This window comes from Spermophilus citellus, assembly GCF_964194105.1.
Source record: "Spermophilus citellus genome assembly, chromosome: 3".
Lineage (NCBI taxonomy): Eukaryota > Metazoa > Chordata > Mammalia > Rodentia > Sciuridae > Spermophilus > Spermophilus citellus.
In genome coordinates this window covers 29,759,869-29,781,325 of record NC_138184.1, presented here as the reverse complement: position 1 = coordinate 29,781,325, position 21,457 = coordinate 29,759,869, and the positions used below count along the sequence as shown (strand labels likewise).

General features: G+C 35.1%; 1 protein-coding gene across 1 annotated transcript in view; it reads left to right on the top strand.

The window, feature by feature from the left end:
• Positions 1-21,457, top strand: part of FBXL2 (F-box and leucine rich repeat protein 2) — a 90,709-nt gene that overhangs the window by 35,311 nt on the left and 33,941 nt on the right. Inside the window, 3 exon segments of the mRNA XM_081285844.1 lie at positions 9,344-9,398; positions 9,657-9,731; positions 19,912-20,006. Coding sequence (XP_081141970.1) covers positions 9,344-9,398; positions 9,657-9,731; positions 19,912-20,006 — 225 coding nt within the window.

Here is a 21,457-nt window from a genome sequence, read left to right as displayed (position 1 = left end):
ATAACTAATATGTGGCGGCTGGGGATGTGGCTCAAGCCGTAGCGCGCTCGCCTGGCATGCGTGCAGCCCGGGTTTGATCCTCAGCACCACGTACAAACAAAAAAATGTTGTGTCTGCCGATAACTAAAAAATAAACATTAAAAATCTCTATCTTAAAAAAAATAACTAATATGTGGAGGATTTGGTGAAAGTAAGTTTGAACTAAAATACTCAACAGTTTTAGTTGGATGATAAAGTAATTTAAGTTTGCAGAATAGAAGTATTGGTTAACTTTAGGATACAGAAATATAGTATCAGACAGACCTTAGACTTCTGCTTCTGATTAAGAAGAACATAAAGATTTTTGCTCCCATGATAATTGCAAGAAAAATTAGTGATAAAATTTGAAGATCAAGACATGATCAAGGATCAGGGGACAAGAAGAGGCCTGACTGAACTAAATTTCAAAGCACAAACCCTTCCTAAGTAAGCAGGGAACTACCTCAGCTTCCATACCTGAGGTTGGGTGCCTGGTCATGGTATAGGTGGGTTTGCTTGACACAGAGACTAAACAATAGTTTAGAGGCACAATGCAAGAACAGATTATTTGGCCTAGAGATTCTCTCTTTTTATTTATTCTCCCCCAAGTTTTGCCAAAACGGCAGTAAGGATAATACACTGAAGATTTGTTGAGGTCTTGACATTCTTACAGAATGTTGTTTGTAAAAACAAGCATTTTTATAGTGACACAATTGAGAACATTTGCCAAGCTTGACTCCAAACGCAAATTAAAACTGTCTGAAACTTCAGCTCTCTTCTAGATCACTTAGAGTATTTTAAAAATATAAATTTAGTGGCTCAACAGGTCAGAAATTGACCAAACATAAATGATCTAACTGTACTTTAAATGTGACTCAGCCCTGGCGCAACTCAACTTTAGAAGGATTATGAATGAGCAGACACTAAACTTCTAAAGGACAGCACTTCACTGTCTGGGAAATAAAAAGCCAAAATAAAATTGTACTATATACTCCACTGTTTTATCTGGAATACAGTCTTATGAGTCTTATGAGCATAAGACATACAGTCTTATGCTTATACAGTCTTATGCTTATACAAATAAGCAGAAAAAGTGATTCATTAAAAAAAAGTCAACTTAATCAGACTTTTTGATGATCTAGTTACTGGAATTAGTTGATGAATACTTTAAAACAGGCATTACAAATAAATTAGAGAATTTACAGGAATATATGGTTACAATGAGCAAAGAGGAAATATTTCAGGAGATACATAGAACCTCTAAAAAATACAGTATCTCAAATTTTTAAACTCATTGAATAAGTTTTTAGCTGATTAGAGGAGGGAACTGGTGAACTTGGAGACAGGCTAATATCCCAACTGATAAACAGAAAAAAAAAAAGATAGAAAACATTAAAATATCATTAGTAATCTTTTAAAACTTATTTTTTAGTTGTAGTTGGACACAATATCTTTAATTAATTAATTAATTTTTATGTGGTGGTGAGGATCAAACCCAGGGCCTTGCCCATGCTAGGCAAGCACTGTACCGCTAAGTCACACCCCCAGCCCCTCATTAGTAATTTGTGACATGATATTAAGAGCTCTAACATACATGTAACTGTAGGTCCAAATAAAGAGAAGAAAATAATGGTACGTAAAAGTGTCTGAAGAAATAATGTCCCCCAATTTTTCAAATGAATGGTTTGAATTCCAAGTGAATAAATGCAATGAAAAATATCTAGGCACACATTTAAATTCCCAAAGTGGGGGAAAAAAAGGAAAATTTGAAAGACAACTGGAAAAAGCAGGCTTATATGTGTGAGGGAATAATGGTAAGAATGCTCATTGACTTACAAGAAATAATTCAAAACAAAAGACAGTGGAACAATGTTTTTAAAGAGCTGAAAGAAACATTCCCAAACCTAAAATTATACATCCTGTGAGTTACTTTTAAAAACATAAGCAAATGGGCTGGGGATGTGGCTCAAGCGGTAGCACGCTCGCCTGGCATGCGTGCGGCCCGGGTTCGATCCTCAGCACCACATACCAACAAAGATGTTGTGTCTGCTGATAACTAAAAATAAATATTAAAAAAAAAACATAAGCAAATAGGAGCTGATAAAATTCATCACTCATGTTCCATAAATGCTAAAAGCAGTTCTTTTTATGAAGAGAAACCAGGCTCAAGTCTATAGAAAAGAATGAAGAACACCATGAATGAAAGTGTGTGAATAAATATAAAATACTTTAACCTTTTAAAAAAGTCCCTTAAACAGTAATTGAGCATTTAAAGCAAAAATTATTATAATGTTGAGTTTATAACATGCCAGGTAAAATATATGGCAATAGTATCACAAAGGACAAGAAAGGATTGTTGTGTACCATTGTGGTGGTGGTAGAGGTAAGGTGCTAATTAAAGGTAGACTGTAATGGAGATGCATAATATTGTACAGAGAAGCCATAAAATATACATAAATAGTCTTCAGTTATTTCAAAAGAGTGTTGAAAGGGAGAGGAAAATAACAAAAAGCCGATGAGTAAATGGAAAACAGCAATACACAGATTTTGAGTTAAGTTTTCTTGAGTATGTATTCTGGATATTAATCCTCTGTCAGATGAGTAGCTAGCAAAGATTTTTCTCCCGTTCTGTAGATTCTCTCTTCATATTTTTAATTGTTTCCTTTGCTGTGCAGAAGCTTTTTAATCTGGTGCCATCCTGTTCGTTAATTCTTGGCATTGCTTCCTGAACTTTAGGAAGTAGCCTTGTGACCTGAGTAGTCCCTATAACCTGCCTAAAATCTATGACCTGAATAACTTCTGTTGACTGTACATAAGGACTTAGATGTTATAGAGGTGCTAATCAGGCCATAAAGGCTACTTAGGTCATACTGACTAAATACGTCACGGAGATTATGCTGGTCATAGAGGATACCAAGGCAATAATGGCTATTGAGGCTGTGCAGGCTATACGGGTCATAGTGACTTCTAAGGTCATTTACAGCAACTCAGGCCATAAATGCTACACTAGTCCTAAAGGATACTGAAGTCATAGAGGCTTCTCAGGTCTTTTAGGCTAATTTGGCCATAAAGGCTACATAGGTCATAGAGGCTTTGCAAGTCATAGAGGCTGCTCAGGTTATACAGACTTGACATATCATAGAGTCTACTCAGGTCATAGAGCATACTCAGGCCAGAGATGTTAAGCAGGTCATAATGGCTACTAAGGTCACTTAGGCTACATAGGCCAATGGTGTACAGAGTTCACAGAGGGTGAGCAGTTCCATAGAGAAAGGGTGGCCTTTCAGTAAACAAGCTGGGTCAACTGAGTAATCATAAAAATAAGAAAACAGAACCTTGGTACCTACCTCAGAATATATGCAAAGAGTAATTTGATATAGTTCATAGATTTAAATGTGAAAGGTAAAACAATAAATATTCTATAAGAAAATATAGAATAATAGAATATCTTCATAACCTTAGAGTAAACAAACAAATCTTTAACAAGACACTACCGTGTCTTCCCAACTATTTTAAGAATTGAAAATTGGACTTACTACTAAAAATAAGAAAGTGTTCATCAAACAACAACCTTAAGAGAGTGAAAGGGAAAATGGATTTAGAGACAAAATCCTAGTCCAACAAAGTGTTCATATCCAAAACGTATAAAGAAGTAAAAATCTATAAGAACCCCCCAGTTTTGAAAATGAACACTTCCCAACAAAAGACTTTCAAATGGCCAATAATCATATGAATAGTACTCAACATCACTGCTCATTTCAGGAAAATATATTTTGATTAATAAGATATGATTATATATTTACCAGAAAATTAGTGCTAAAAAGACAACAGTTAGGCATTAGTAAAGATATGGAACAACTGGAACTCTCATAAATTATTCATGGTAGGACAAATTGGCACAACTAGTTTGGAAATTTTTTGGCAATAAGTACTAAAGGTAAACATGCTTTAACCTGTTAGCCAAGCAATTTCCTTCTAGGTATATATCCAAGTAAAATAAAAATATATATCTATTGAAAGAAATGCACAAGAATATTTATAACAGTTTCATTCACAGTAGCAAAATGACTTAAATGTTGCTTAACTACAAAATGGATATATTGTAATTATATTGATTAAAAGAACACTACAGCACAATAAAAAGTACAAACTGATATATCATGTAGCTGTACCACACAATTTTAAATGAAAGAAGTAAAGACAAGGTTAGGGATGTAGCTCAGTGGTAGAGTACTTACCTAGCATGCATCAGGCCCTGTGTTCAACTCTTAGTACTGCAAAAAATAAAATAAATAACAACCTTAAGAGAAAGAAAGGGAAAATCAAAGACCACGTAGGGTTTGATTCCATTTATGTATAATGCAACATCAGGTAAATCTTTGATAAAAGTTAGGAGAGGGGCTGGAGTTGTAGCTCAGTGATAGAATGCTTGCCTAGCATGTGTGAGGCACTGGGTTAATCCTTAGCACCATGTAAAAATAAATAAAATAAAGGTATTGTGTCCACGTACAACTAAAAATATATTTTAAAAAAAAGTGTTTAGGGTGTATTTTGTTTACTTCCGCGGGCATATAAAGGGTCCAAAGGGAAACTTCTAAGGTTGAACATATTCTATATCATGAGTGGGGAAGTGTTTTCCTGAGTATTTGTGTACATTTTTACACCTAGGATTCGTACAATTTAACAGATGTGTCTTATACCTCAATAGAAAATAATGTAGATGTATACATATTTCAGATCTGGCCATTGAAAATACCTCACAGTAATTACCAATTTGGTCTCATTGTGCATACTTAGCATTCAGATTATGCTACAAAGGCCAATGGTGTACAGAGTTCACAGAGGGTGAGTAGTTCCATAGAGAAATAAATTTTTAAAATATTGTTATACACAGAAAGAAACCAGAGCTTCTTGAAGAAATGGTGATTCTAGGTTGGAGGCTTATGTATGAGATGTTAGGACACCAAGTAAACTGAAAGTATTGTGTCAGAGTACTCAGGATTCAAATCAAAGAAATTCCCACTGGCCAAAATGGTCATTTTGATAAAGAATAAAATATTTAAATTGCTTTTACTACCCAGGGGCACTTTGCTACTGAGCTACGTCCCCAGTTCCTCATTCCCCACTTTTTAATTTTGAGACAGGGTCTTGCTGAGTTGCCCAAGCTATCCTCCAGCTTGAGATCCTCCTGCTTCAGCCTCACAAATTGCTGGGATTACAGGTGTGCACTATTGCATCCAATTGATAATATTTCTCTTACTGAGGTTCTCCAGCTAATAAATACAAAAAGAATGAACAGAATGTCACCCTTTTAATATCCTCAGAGAGTAAATGAATCTAGGCCTTGAGCTTCAGTGCTTCCTATCATTAAAGGAGAAATAACCAAATATGTGCCTCCTGATGAAAAGCATGTCATTTATAAAGAAGTCTTTTTCAAACATATAAGTCAAATCTGAAACTGATCAGTATTATCCAATTATCAATTTACAGGAAATCCAAAGGCTAGAGGAATGTTATGCCACATTAACAAGGGTACAATCAGTAAAATCCAGACTCTCAGAAACTACAATACTAATGATCTTGTTTCTTTATCAAAAGCACAAACTTACTCTTGTAACTAATAAGCAATTATAGCAAAGTTATAGGACACAAAATTATGCACAAGTATATACTTTCCTATATTACCAATAGTAGATTACTAGAATTTAAAATTTAAAAGTTATTTATATGACTATCCAGAGTGAAATACCTAAGTACAACTCAGCAAAATTTTATAAGATCTATGAGGAAAACCACAAAACTCTAATAAATCAATGATACCAGTAAAAATAAATTCAACCAATGAAATCAAATGGAGAGGTATTACATTTTCATGGATAGGAAGATTCAATATTGTTAAGGTGTTAATTTTTCTCAAGATGGTCTATAGATTCACCACAATCCCAGTCAAAATACTACCAAGTTATTTTGTAAATACTGACAGACTGATTCCAAAGTTAATGTGGAAAAGGAAAAGACCCAGAAAAGCCACTGCAAAATACTGAAAGAAAGCAGAGGAAGCTTTACTTAAAGCTAATTGACTTTAAGACTTGGTAGTAGCTACAGTAAATCAAGGAGTGGCATTGTTACAAAAATAGACAAATGGATCATTGGTACACAATAGAGTAAGAAATGAGTCACAAAATATATCCAACTTATCTTTGACAAAGGAGCAAAATGAATTCAGTGGAGAAATGTTTTTAAACAAATGGTGTTAGAACAATTGGGCATCTGTATGCAAAAAGAAAAAAGAAAAACTCCATGTAGACAAACCTTGTACCTTTCATAAAATCCAACTCAAAATGGTGTGAGTATCTAAAAGTAAAGTAAAACTGCTAGAAGAAAACATAGGACATAGTCCAAGTGACCTTGGATTTGGCAGTGAGTTTTTAGATACAACATCAAAAACTCAGCTCATGAAAGAAAATATAAGTTGAACTTTGTTAACATTAAAAGCCTCTAAGGCTGGGTCCAGTGGCACATACTTGTAATCCTAGCAACTCAGGAGGCTGAGGTTAGTTTGAGGCCAGCCTTAGGAACTTATTGAGGTTCTAAGCAACTGAGACGCTGTCTCAAAAAATAAATAAGAAAAAGGGCTGGGGATGTGGCTCAGTGGAAAGCACCTCTGGGTTGAATCCCCATTGCCTAAACAACAAACCAAAACCTCTCATACAAAGACATTGTTAAGAGAATGAAAGGGTAAACCACAGACAGGAATAATATATTTATCAAACCTATTTAATTAAGAACTAGTGTCCAGCATATATAAAGAATTCTTAAAATTTGTAGTAAGAAAACAATCCAATTTTTTAAATGGGCAAAATATCTAAATAGATGTCTGACCAAATAAGATATAAAGATGGGCTGGGGTTGTGGCCCAGAGGTAGAGCGCTTGCCTGGCATTCATGAGACACTGGGTTCGATCTTCAGCACCACATAAAAAAATAAAAAAGATATTGTGTCCACCTATAACTAAAAAATAATTATCAAAAAAAGTTATATTAATTAAAATAGGACTTTACTAATGCAAAGATAGAGTTGTGGAACAGAATATGAAGCCCATGGGTGCTATGGCAATGCTTGCCTTGTGAAGACATGATTATTACATTTGAGTAGGAAGCAATTTCCATGAAAAAGATGTTTCAGAGGGGCCAGAATTGTTTCCTATTCCTTTAGCTGTTTCTATTACTAGTATCCCTGGTTTTGTAATTCAGAGCATTACATTTGTTCATCAAAATATGAGTCTGGAATTGGCTCAGTCTACATTTTGGCAATTTGAGTTTCATCATGCCTATTTGTATAAATTCAGTTGCTTTCAGCTTAAAGGTGTATGGGGGGATAATATAAATACTTCAGGCAATGTACTTTTTCATTCAGTAACCATAACACCGAGTAGTAAACATAAGATGAGAAATATGAATTTCTTTTCCACTTCTTAGTTCCTGTGTGTCTCCAGCTCACTGAACGAAAACTATTTCATTGGGTCATCACATTTGAAGAAATAGCATCTAGTCCAATCCTGGGGTTAAAATAAAATAAAATCCTGGGGGTTAAACTTTCCAAAATCATGGATTTGGACCCTGTAGCCAGCCAGACCAGTTGAGTTCAACTCCTAGCTCCACCCTATCTTTTGTGGGTTGGTCAGATAATTTAATCTCATTGGGCTCAGTGTCCTTATCTGTAAAATGAAGGTTATAGTAGTATACACCTTGTAACATCATTTTGTCAAATAATGACTAAGATAAACTATGGATGGCACATAATGCAAAAACAATTTTAACTATTATTATTATTACCAAGAGTTGGTAAAGGATATAGTCCTCCAAGGTGGTACATTTTTAATTAATTACAAGGGAAACTTGGCCAACTCCTTTTCCACTTTCATCTTATTCTTTAGAATCCAACCTGTCATGAAATGTGGTTTTACTGTACCTGGTGGTTAGTTTTTTAGGGATTGACAGTTGTGGCTGCTTGTGGAATGGTCATATGACATGGAAGATGGCTTTTGGGGGTAGGAGAGCCTGTGGATTGGACAGGATATATTCCCATAGTCAATGGATGATTATAGATACCTGGAATACATTTAATATAAATATTTAAGTACACGTATTTTAGTCACCAGCATTTTCTTCTGTACAGAAATCCACTAATCTTTAGAGATTAATGCAGCCCTTTTTATGCCTCTGTCTCTTACTTTTTGCTAAAGCTTTTATTGTAGAATGACATCTGTGCAGTCTCTAGTCCCATGTGCTGCTTGTGGGTGCATCTTGTAGCAAACAGTGCTCTGGCATTCCGGGATTTTGCTATTCATCCCTGAGTCCATAAACTTTTTAACTCACCACTGATTTTTCCTTTGAAAAATGTTTAGGAACCTTATAGTTGGCCTTTTGCCATCTCCTCTTTCTCCCCCTTCCACACACATGGCATAGATGCTTACTTACCTTTCACGACTACTAAAATCGACGCACAAAATTGGCCCCACTGTGTTTCCAGCAGGCACTTGGTGGCACTTCAGTGCATACACTGTTTGTCCACTCTGCTGTCATCAGCAGCTCCTCTCTACTGCCAGAATGTCAGGACCTCACTCAGGCCCCTGCACACTGGCAGCTACTGCTTCCTCTAAGACGCTTTACAGAAGTCAGCCTGTTTTTGTTTGCTTCTCTTTGCTCCCCCTACCGCCATGGCTTCTTGACTTTTGCTCAGGAAAACTGGTCACTTATAGACTGTTTGAACTAATGAGCTCCATCTTTCTGCCAAATGGTGAACAAATACATCAAACCAAATGGGTTTTATCATTTAGCTTTTGGGAGCCATGTTATTTGAGGCTCAAACATCTGAGCCTATTTGGTGCACCTACCGCCTAAAGAAGGGTTTGTGCTGTGTGCCTAAAGAAGGGTTTGTGCTGTGTGTCAGGGGCATTAGAATTAGAAGGATTTAGTTATCACCAGGTTCGTTTCCTGGGAAATGAGCAAGCTGGCTCTTGAATAGAACTAGTTAGGGTCTACTTTCTCATGTTCATTTCTGAGAATAAGGGAAATAAACGTTTAATGAATTCTGTTTTAAGAGAATTTGTATAGGTGTCTGAAGCAGCTTATGAGCATGTAATCATTTAATATTTCACAGTAGGGATGTAAAATTGTTGTGTACTTGTGTGTTGCAAGTTGAAGAATCTTGAAAAATGTACATATCCAGAAAATGCGTTAAATTTTATTTTTCACAGTATAATTATTCTACAATGTTAACACTATCTCATTTTGTGTTTTCCTTTTTTTTTTTTTTTTTTCAGAATATTTTCCTTCTTGGACATAGTAACTTTGTGCCGATGTGCACAGATTTCCAAGGTAGAGTGTTCACTAGATTTTTAATTAATAAATATCAGGTTTCATTAGTCTAAAGATGAGTTTTAGTTCAAATAAGCCATTAAATTAAAATTTATCTCATATTTAATATAATCATAATTTAATATTTGTTTTATTAACTTGATACATTGAGAATTAAAGTTTGGAAATAGAAAGTTTGCGTCAAGACCCTCTTTAATTTATTTCTCAATAAATGAATCTTTCACCCCTATCCCTCTTCTTTTACTACCTATCTCCCAGGCTTGGAACATCTTAGCCCTGGATGGAAGCAACTGGCAAAGAATAGATCTTTTTAACTTTCAAACAGACGTAGAGGTAAGTTAGTTAACTTTGGTTTAGACAGAAGACTTTTTTAAAGATAAACAAACAGTTTCCTCTTTTCTGTTTTTTTATTTTGCAGCATTTAGAAGAGAGAGACAGAAAAACAAAACTTGGAAGATATGTGCATACATGAAGACCAAAATTCCACTGTGTTTTACTTTTGTTCTTTATCAGTAACAGATTGCTTTTCCCCCTGAATCATGTTTATAATCTATTACTCTCAGCTTTTTAAAGCATCACACCTGCATCCTTAACACCTGGTTTAGTGCTTTAACCTTAGGAAGCTTCATCTGAAAGATCTACTGGGAATAGTAATTCAGCATTAAGAATGGAGAAAGGGCAGGAACAAAAGCCAGAGAGTGAGGCTGACTTCTGAAGTGTCCCATCAGCTCTGGCACTTAGCCATATAATCTCAGTGCCTCTGTTTTATTATCTGTAAGATAAATAAGTAATTTTAAAGCCTTTTGTAATGCCAGGGTGGGGTATGGCTCAGTGGTAGAGTACTTGCCTAAAACAAGGCCCTAGGTGTAGGCCCCAGCACTGGCTGGGGGCTGGGGGAGTGTGTGTTTGTATAGTATACATAAATACATACACTGAATATATTACGTGTGTGTGTAATATACATATATAAATATAAATAAAATTCCAGATTCTACATATTTATGTGGAAATCCAAAAAAATATCTATTTAAGGGTAGTAAACCTGATTACATGAGGAAATCATTTTAAAGTAATTTTAATTTAAAATATCAAATTTCTAACCAAATAGTAGGGGGGTGGATTAATACAGAGCATTGCACAAAGTAATTATCTTGGGTGCTGGTCTGAGAGTCTTAAGATACTTAAGTTTATTGTCTACTTAATGTTAGTAAAACCTTACTTATTTCCATTTTAAACAATTCAGTAACAATAGTGGAATTGCATCTTAAATTACTTCACTCATGTTAAAGGTTCTCAGAGTGTCTTACCAAGGTGTTTGTGCTTTAATGGGTAAGGAAATTATTATGTTTAACAATGAAGCAATTTCCTGCTAGTTACTTGTTGGAAGAGCTTATGGCCAATTATAGGCCCTTTACTCCTCCCCCATATCTTCTCTTCCCCTCCCTGACTCCCAGAACTGGGGAATGAGCCAAGAGTGCTCTATCACTGAGCTGCATCTCATGTCCTTTTATTTCAGACAGAGTCTCAGTTAAGTTTTTCAGTCTGGCCTTCAATCTATGATTCTCCTACCTTACCTCCTGAATCACTGGGATTACAGGTTTGCGCCACTGTGGCTGGCTCCTTTCCTCCTTCTCTAGGTTACTTGCTGTTTGACAGCCTTTGGCTCCCATTTTAAACCAGTGGAGCAGTAACCTCAGCAAATGGGGCAGAGCACAGGATTTTTCACAGTTGGTTTTAGAACCCCATGGTTCCTCACACATGCTCTGAGCTTGGAAAGGGTCAGGAGCCTCAGGGATTCATGTCCATCTGGAAAAAATAAGTTCTAGTTGCTGGTTTAGAATGTGGTCCTTAAATTAAGTGTTCATTAATGTTCTTTCCAGACGTAATAAAAATTATCACAAGTGCCCAACCCAAATTTGCCAGCATTCCATACCAGCCAGTGTAATTCCTCTTCAAATTGATAATCTCTAAATCTTTGTTCATTGTGTTTACTTAGTGATGTTGAAAAGAATGGTAAATTCTCAAAATGTCATTTTTAGCTGGTCATGAGAGTCATTGTTGGGCTGGGGTTATGGCTCAGTGGTGAGGCGCTTGCCTAGCATGTGTGAGGCATAGGGTTTAATTCTCAGCACCACATATACATAAATAAATATCCATTGACAACTAAAAAAATATATTAAAAAAATTTATTTTGAAAGAATTTGTCAAAGTATTTTTCTGTAGTGCTTAGTATCTCCTCAGTTTAGGTGATTTTCCCAAACTATACAACTTTTTGGAAAGCACACTAAGAACTTTTAAATTTAGATATTATGAAATACAGTTTCAATTAAATATTACTACCTTGATTGAAGAATTTTAGTATTTTCATTATGGAAATTCTTAAGAATATGTGCAGTAAAGGGGACACAGGTTTATGGTTTGCTAGTTGTGTTAACAATTACATGTGAAAATCTGAACTAGCTGGCATCAGAGTTTCAGTCTAGTTTCATATCATTTGTTTCCCTTTGGGGCTGGCACCTTAAATCCAAGTTGAATTATGAACCAAGACTATGATCTTCTCATAGTCTTTAAACATCTGTATACTCAGCCTAGGAAGCATTCTTTGAATAAAGAGATGGTCTCAAAGATATGTCCTTATGGGTAAGTTGAGGGAAGAAGGAAAATGCCAAGGATCAGCATGAACTCATTAATACTCCTTACTGTGTGCTAGGCACTGTTCTAAGAACTTTACATATCCTACTACATTTGATCCTCTTAAAAACACCATATTGAAGAAACTGAGGCACAGAAAAGTAGAGTAACTTATTAAGGTCACTCACCTATTAAAGAATGTAGGATTTGTCAAACAAAGACTGTGTCCCAGAAAGGACCACATGTAAGAGTGGAAGGTAAATCCATCCCAAACAAATGTATAAATTCAACATAGGAATACAAGAAATATGAAAAAACAAGTAACATGACACTTCCTAAATATCATAATTCACCAATAGCTGACTCCAAAGACATTGGATGAAGAATTTAAAAAGCATTGTAGAAATGGTCTGTGAATTCCAAGAGAACACAGCAAAACAACTGAATAAATTCAAGAAGTCAGTACAGGATATGAAATAAGAAATTCAATAAGGAGATAGAAATATTGAAAAAGAACTAAACAGAAATCTCAGAAATGAAAGCACAATACATCAAATAAAATATTCAGTTGAAAGTCTGTTATAGAGTACACTAAGGTAAAGACAGAATCTCAGAGCTATAATGAAGTGGCTAGCCTTGAACATTCAGGCAATAATAAAAGAAAATAAGTAACCATGACCAGAAGATAAAGGAACTCTGGGACAACATTAAGAAGCCAAATTTTAGCCAGGCATGGAGGCACATGCCTGTAATTCCAGTGATTCTGGAGGTTGAGGCAGGAGGATTGAGGGTTCAAAGCCAGTCAGCAATTTAGCAAGACCCTAAGCAACTTATCAAGACCCTGTCTCTAAATAAAATATTAAAAGGGCTGGGGATGTGGCTCAGTAGTTAAGTGACCCTGGGTTCAATCCCCAGTATCAAAAACAAAAACAAAAAACAAGTTTTAAGAATTATAGGAATGGAAGAGAGAACTGTGAGCTGCAGGTTAATAGCATGGATAACCTCTTCAGGGCAATAATAGCATTTTTAAACCTTCAAGAGAAAAACATGCTGGGGTTGTGGCTCAGTGGCAGAGCACTTGCCTTGCACATGTGAGGCACTGCTTTCGATCCTCAGCACCACATAAAAATGAATAAACAAAGATACTACATCCATCTATAACTAAAAAATATTTTAAAAAAAGAAAAACATCAGTTTGCATTTAGAGGCAAGTCAATCAGAATTACTTTTGATTTCTCAACACAAACTCTAAAAATCAAGAAGAACTTGGAATGATGTTTTCTAGGCTCTGAAAGATAGGTATACCCAGCAAAGCTATCATTCAGATCAAAATCAAAATTAAAAACCTTCCCAGATTAAGCAGAAACTAAAATAATTCATGACTACTAAGCCAATTACAGAAAACACTTAAATATTACACACAGAAGAAGTTAAAAAATCAAACCCCAGAGGTCACAAATTGACAAATCTCGTGAAAAATAGGTAAGCAAATGAGATACAAGACCAAATTAAACATTATAAATAAATCAATATGGCAAGGAATAATAAACATCTCCCTATAACAACAATGAATGTAAATGGTCTCAACTCTCCAATTAAAAGATATAGGCTGGTAGAATGGATTAGAAAGCAAGATTTAACTGTATGTTGTTTGTAGGAGACTCATCTCACAGGCAAAAACAGCCATAGGCTAAAGGTGAATTGATATACAATGCAAATGGAGCCTGAGAACAAGCAGGAATAGCTACTCTCATATCCAACAAAGAAAACTTCAAGCCACAATTAATCAGAAAAGATAAAGACGGTAACTTAGTATGGTAAAGGAAACAATCCAACAAGAAGATAAAATAATAATAAATATTTATGCCCTAATATTTGGTGTACCTAAGTGTATAAACAGATACTACTCAAACACTCACATAGATAGACTCCAGTCCAATGATACGGGGTGATTTCAACACACCTCTCTCACCAATAGGTCATCCAGACATAAACTCAGTGAAGACTCTTCAGACCTAAAAAATATTATAAATCAAATGGAATTAACAGACATCTATAGAATATTTCACTCAACAACAGCTTAATTCACTTTCTTCTCAGGTATTCATGGAAACTTCTTTAAACTAGACCACATTTTAAGCCACAAAGCAACTTAGCAACTACAAAAAAAAAAAAAAAAATGACATAATTCCTTGTATCTTATCATAATGGAACAAAATTAGAAATCAATGCCAAAAAAAAAACCCTGCAGAAACTATAAACATATGGAGATTGACTAATACACTTTTGAATGATGAATGGGTTATAGAAGAAGTCAGGGGAGAAATTTTTAAAATTCTTAGAATCAAAGGAGAATAGTGATACAATATACTATAACCTCCGAGACACTATGAATGCATTTCTAAGAGGAAAGTTTATAGCTATGAGTGCTTACATAAGAAAATCAGAGAGATTACAAATAATCAACCTAATGATACATCTAAGACCCTTGGAAAACAAGAACAAACCAATTCCAAAACCAGTAGAAGGAAAGAAATAATTAAGATTGGAGCCAAAATCATTGGAATAGAGAATAAAAAAACAATACAAGGAATAATGAAATGAAGATTTGGTTTGTTGAAAAAACAAAGAAGATTGATAAACTTTAGCCAAATTAACCAAAAGAAAAAGAAGACCCAAATCAATAAAATTAGAGATGAAAATGGAAAAATCACCATAGACATTGCAGAAATCCAGAGGATCAGTGGGGATTATTTTGAAAACTTACATTCCAATATATTAGAAAACAGAAGAAATGTATATATTTCTAGACTCATGTGACCTCCCAAAATTAAATCAAGAGGACAAAGAAAACTTAGAGACCAATAACTAGCAATAAGCTAGAAACAATAATAAAAAGCCTTCCAACAAAGAAAGGCCCAAAACCAAATGGATTCTTAGCTAAATTCTACCATACTTTTAAAGAATAACTAATACCAATGTTCCTCAGGTTAATCCATGAAACAGGATGAATTTAAGAAACCAGTATCACCCTCATACCAAACCAGATGACATATCAAAGAAAGAAAAGTATAAACCATAACCCTGATGAACTTAAATGCAAAAATCCTTAATAAAATATTAGCAAATCATATTCAGAAATATTACTATTATATTATACATCATAACCAAATTAGTTTTATTCCAGGGTTGCATGGATGGTTTAACATAGGCAAATTGTAATTCACCACGTAAACAGAATTACAGATAAAAATAATACAGTCATCTCAATAGATGCAGATAAAACCTTCAAAAAATCAATTTTTTGATAAAGTAACTGATTAAATTGGGGATAGAAGAAACTTACCTTAGCATCATGAAGGCTTGCATATGACAAACTCAAAACCAACATCATGGGAAAAACTAAAAGCATTTCTTTAAAAAAAATCTGGAACAAGACAAGGATGTCCATTCTTCCCAACTCTTATTTAATATAGTAGTAGAAATTCTATCCAGAGCAATTAGGCAAAAGGAGGAGATAAAAGAGACGTGTCCTTATGGGTAAAAGAGATTAAAAATAGGAAAGGAAGAAGTCAAATTACACTGTTTGCAGATGATATGATCCTATAATTAGGTGATCCAAAAACTTCCACCAGAAGACTACTAGTTAATAAACAAATTCAGCAAAGTAGCAGATTATAAAATCAATTTATAAAAATCAATAGCTTTCTTGAATATACCAATAATGAATCTGTTGAGAAAGGAGGGATGGAATAGGGACAGTGGAATGAAGCTGAACAACTTTCCTATGTACATATATGAATATACCACAGTGAATCTCACCATCATGTACATCCACAAGACTATAAAAAGCTATAAGCAGTGGAAAGAACAGAGTAGGGGGAAGGGAGAAGGAAGACGGAGGAAGGAAGAGAAAGGGCAAGTACTAGGGACTGAATTAGAACAAATTATATTCCATGCTTTTATAATTACTTCAAAATGAATTCTAATGTTATATGTGACCAAAGAACTAATTTTCAAAAACCAAAACAAAACAGGAAAACAGTCCCACTCAGAATAGCCTCAGAAAAGTGAAATACTTGGGAATAAATCTAACCAAGATGGTGCAAGACCTCTACAATGAAAACTTTAGAATACAGAAAGAAAGAAAGAAGACCTCAGAATTCTTTGGATTAGACAGAGGGTAGGAGGGGAGGGGGTATGGGAGTAGAAATAGTAGAATCAATTGAACATTATTACCCTATGTACATATATGATTACAGTACATATATAACTCTAGATCATGTACAGCCAGAAAAATGAGAAGTTATACTCCATTTATGTATGATGTGTCAAAATGCATTCTACTGTCATGTATAACTAAAAAGAACAAATAAAAAAATTTTTTTAAAAAGACCTTAGAAAATAGAAAGACAGCCCATGTTCATAGATAGGCAGAATTAATATAGTTAAAATGGTCATATTACCAAAAGCAATTCAGTGTAATCCCCATCAAAATACCAATGATATTTTTCAAAGAACTAGAAAAAGCAGTCTTAAAATTCATATGGAAAAATAAATAAAAGACCAAGAATAATCAAAGCAATTCTAAGCCAAAAAACAAAACAAAACAAACAACAACAACAACAAAACAATGATGGAAGCATCACCATACCTGACTTCAAATTATACTACAGAGTAACAGTAATAAAAACTGCATAGTACTGGCAGGAAAATAGACACATAAACCAAAGGAACAGAATAGAGGGCACAGAGACAATCCCACAATGTACAATTATCTGATCCTAAACAAAATGTGCCAAAAATATATATTGTAGAAAAGACAAATTGTGCTGGGGAAACTAGCTATCTGTGTGTAGAAGAATGAGAATAGATTTTTATCTCTTGCCCTGCACAGAAGTTAACTGAAAATAGTTCAGTGACGTAGGAATTAGACCAGAAACTGCAACCCTTTGAAGAAAATGTAGGGTTAACGCTCCAACATATAGGTGTAAGCAATAATTTTCTCAGTAGGACTCCTCAGGAAAGCTTGGGAAATAATGCCAAGAATTAATAAATGGGATGGCATCAAATTAAAAACCTTCTGTACATCAAAGGAAACAAGACTGTGGAGAGTGGACTGGGGTTGTGGCTCAGCGGTAGAGCACTCGCCTAGCATATGTGGGGCCCTGGGTTCAATCCTCAGCACCATGTAACAATAAATAAATAAAAAAAGGTATTGTGTTCAACTACAACTAAAAAATAAATATTTTTTTAAAAAAGAATGTGGAGAGAGAACCTATAGAAGGGGAGAAAGTCTTTGCCATCTACTTTTCTGACAGAGGATTAATGTTCAGAATATATAAAGAACTCAAAAAAATCTCAACACAAAAAAAACCTCAATTAATAAATGAGCAAATGAATTAAACAGACATTTCTCAAAAGAAATGCAGATGGGTACAAATATAAAAAATGTTCAACATCATCAGCAATTAGGGAAATGCAAATCAAAACTAAACTGAGATTTCATCTCTAGTTAGAATGGCAACCATTAAGAATACGGGACTGGGATTATGGCTCAGTGGCAGAGCACTTGCCTCGCAAGTATGAGACACTGGGTTCAGTTCTCAGCATCACATGAAAATAAATGAAATAAAGGAACTGTGTCCATCTGCAACTAAAAAAGTGTTTTTTTTTTAAAGAATACAAACAATAACAATTGCTAGAGATAATGTGGAGAAAAATAAATACTTTTACACTGTTGGTGAGATTATAAATTAGTACAATCATTATGGAAATTGGTATGGAGGTTCCTCAAAAAACTAGGCACAGAACCACCACATGAACCAGCTATACCACTCTAAATTATGTCATTTGCATGTTTTATATGTGGGAGCTAGAGAGGGAAAAGGAAAAGAAAAGTGTGTGGCGGGGGTGTCTCATGAAAATCAAAGGGAGATCAAGAGAAGAAAGACACCAGTGGGGAGAGAGGAGGGAAGAGAAACGATATTTGCCAAATTATAATGTAGTATCATGTGCATGTACAAATTTGAAACAAATATCACCATTATGTATGATTATAATGCACTAATAGAAAATATGGGGGCGGGGAGAAGAGTGTTATAAGTAACTTGAATAGTGGGTTAGGGACCAGCATGACTCAAAAGATTTCAGAATAAAACATCCAGGGGTCAAGTGTTACCCTTTCCTGAATAAGTATAGTTTCTCTGAAATTAGGCATTCTCCATGCTTTTGAATTTTGGATATTTGTCATCAGTCTTCATAGTTATTAAAGATTCTACGTGGCCAAGAATGAGAATCAAGTAGTATGTTATCTAAAAGTCATAACTGTAAGGATCTTCTGAACCATTTTTAGGCCTTATTTTTTTTTCTAAAGCCCTTCATTCTAAAATGAATGCTTACAACATACTGTCTTGTAGATAAGTTGTGTGGAATATTGTATTTGGAAAGGATTTGTTCTTTTATTCCCTTTAGTTGGAAACAGCAGAGCAGAACATTGTGTAATTTTTTAATTCTAGTACAAAAACTTTTGCTCCAAAGAAAAGAAAACTAGAAAGTTTATAGAAATATAACTAATTTGCAATGGGAAAAATATGTTGGATGCTTCATTTGTAGGCATTGATGAGTATTTTGCTGTTTGTTAGCTATATAAGTATTAGATTTCCAAGTCATCATCTTTTTTTTCCCTTGTGAAAAAGATTTTGCAGTTGTCTAGAATTTTGTTTCAAAATATAATTAACTTATTGCCCTCAACAAGGCATAATTCATGGTAGCGGTATCAAAATTTGGATTTTTAATTCAATTGAGATAGATGTTAGCCAGGTAACAATGTGCATGAGCCCCATTTTGATGATCCTGTAGTTTGCATCCTAGAGAATTCATAGTGCTTACACCTCAGTGCTAAGATTGGTGTTAGTGTTTAACAAAGTGCGCATACTGTTTGAAAAACAATAGTGGCCTTTTTAAACATTTCCTCATTTGCAGAGGTAGGGATTAATAATTACTTTTAATTAGTTATTATTTCAGAGGTAGGGGTAAATAATGACCCTTTCCCACTGCTCATTCTTTGTTCCTTTTGCCTTCACATACACCTCAGTTGCCCTGGTCTTTCTGACCCAGCCCTTCATTCCTGAAGAATCTTGTCCATTAATAGTCCTGCTTGGTCTGGATTGTTTTAGTTTGCCACTGACTTTAATCACAAGATGCTATAACTCCAAGGGATCTAAGGGCTCCTAAGGGATCTTCTACACACCAAACATAGGTCTTCCTTCCCTCTATTGTGTAGTAGTAGTCCGTGAGGTTTATATGTACATTAAAGGAGCCATAATAAGTACAAGAAAGTGTGAAATTGTTGCTTGATACTTGCAAGTGCTTCATCAGTGTTCTTTTTTGCCTCCTAGATCTCTCTGCTAGTACTCAGCAAAAGGTCCTTTTTTAAAGCAAATATAATAAGGAACTGCTAAGGAGGATGAGGGAGCTTTTAAAATATATTTCTATACTTTTAAAGTGGTAATTTTTGCTAAAGTAGGATTTCTTTTTAAGCAACTTTTAGATCTTGCTCAGTGGCCAGTGTTCCCACAAGTGACCTCAAAGAACCTTATGATTGATGGAGTGGCATTGATCACTGGATAGAGGAGGCCTAACCCAGGGCTAAGACTTTCAAAAGGCATACACAGGCTCTTTTAAAGATTTCTCTGAAATGTGTTGCAATGCTTGCAAGCCCTTTTATGCACTAGGGATAGAACTGAAGTGCTGGAGGAGTGTTCCAAAATATTTTGTTATACTTGGAAACATATATTCAGTTTTCAGATTTCTGGTTATTTTGTTATTAGATAAGCAGTATGAAAAAATGATACTTTTTTTCCAATTTTCTCCATTCAAGGGTCGAGTGGTAGAAAATATCTCGAAGCGATGTGGTGGATTCCTGAGGAAGCTCAGCTTACGAGGCTGTATTGGTGTTGGGGATTCCTCTTTGAAGTAAGTAAAATCCATCCATTCTGTCATGGCAGCTGGTAGCTGACATTTTTGTTAGCAAAAATAAACTAAGCATATTATATACTTTTCTTCTAAGTTCTTTCAGTGGTAATTTGTAGAGTAATGAGAGAACCATAACTCTGGAATAGCAGGTAAGCTCCATTATTGTTAAGGATGTGAACTGTGGGACAAAGTTCACCTGTTTGTCAATTCTCTGTTCTGCATAGTGAGGTAGTTACAGGTCATGCATAGGACTGCCATGGGCATTACGTGAAATAACATGTGGAGTGCCTGGCACATAATAATGTTATTCATTCACCTCTCCTGTAGTCCCTTTTTCACTTTCTCATCTTCCTGGTTTCTTATAAAATTATACAAAATTGAGAAAAAAATTTCCTTAGCATAAGCTAGAATTTTGGCTACTTTTGATAGGATGTGATTATTACATTCATTTTATTATTGTTAGTAGTATACCTGTCCAACTAACTGCACACACACATACACCTGCACTGGATAGCATTGGAAATGTTAGCAACCACCACTACCCCTTTTTTTGGGGTTGTACTGAGGACAGAATCCAGGGGTGTTCCACCAATGAGCTATATCCATCCAAGACTTTTTTAAAAAAAATATTTATTTTCTAGTTATCAGCGGATATAACATCTTTTTTTTTTGTATGTGGTGCTGAGGATCCAACCCTGGGCCGCAGGTATGCCAGGCAAGCGCGCTACCACTTGAGCCACATCCCCAGCCCCCATCCAAGACTTTTGAGAAAGGCTTTCCTTGTGATCCTCCTGCCAGAGCCTCCCAAATTGCTGGGATTACAGATGTGCCATAGCATCTGACAACAAACCATTATTAAGAATATGTTCTTTGAAGTTTCTGAAGACAGACATGATCAGAACCTTCATGTCTTTATAATTGTGGTCTCTATTATTGCCTTCCCCACCCCCTCTTATCCTGGGGATTGACTCTAGGAATGCTTTACCATTGAGTCACATCTCTAGACCTTTTTAAAAAAAAATTTTTTTTTTTTAGTTGTAGGCGGATACAATGCCTTTATTTTTATTCATTTCTTTTTATGTGGTGCTAAGGATGGAACCCAGTGCCTCACCCGTGCTGGGCTAGCACTCTACCACTGAGCCACACCCCAGCCTTCTAGACCTTTTTATATTATTATTTTGAGCAGGTCTTGCTTAGTTGTTGAGGATCTCACTAACTTGCCCAAGCTGACCTTGAACTTGTATTCCTCCTGCTCTGTCTCTCCAGTTATTGGGATTATAGATGTGTGCCACCACACCTGGCTTTCTTCGATTTTCTGTTTTATGATTCAGTCTTGGTAGGTTTTGGGTTTCTAGAAGTGCATTCATATCTTCTGGCTTACCCCAAATGTCAGCATACATCTTTTCATGTCATTCTCTTACAATGTTTTTTATTTCTATGGCATCAGTTAT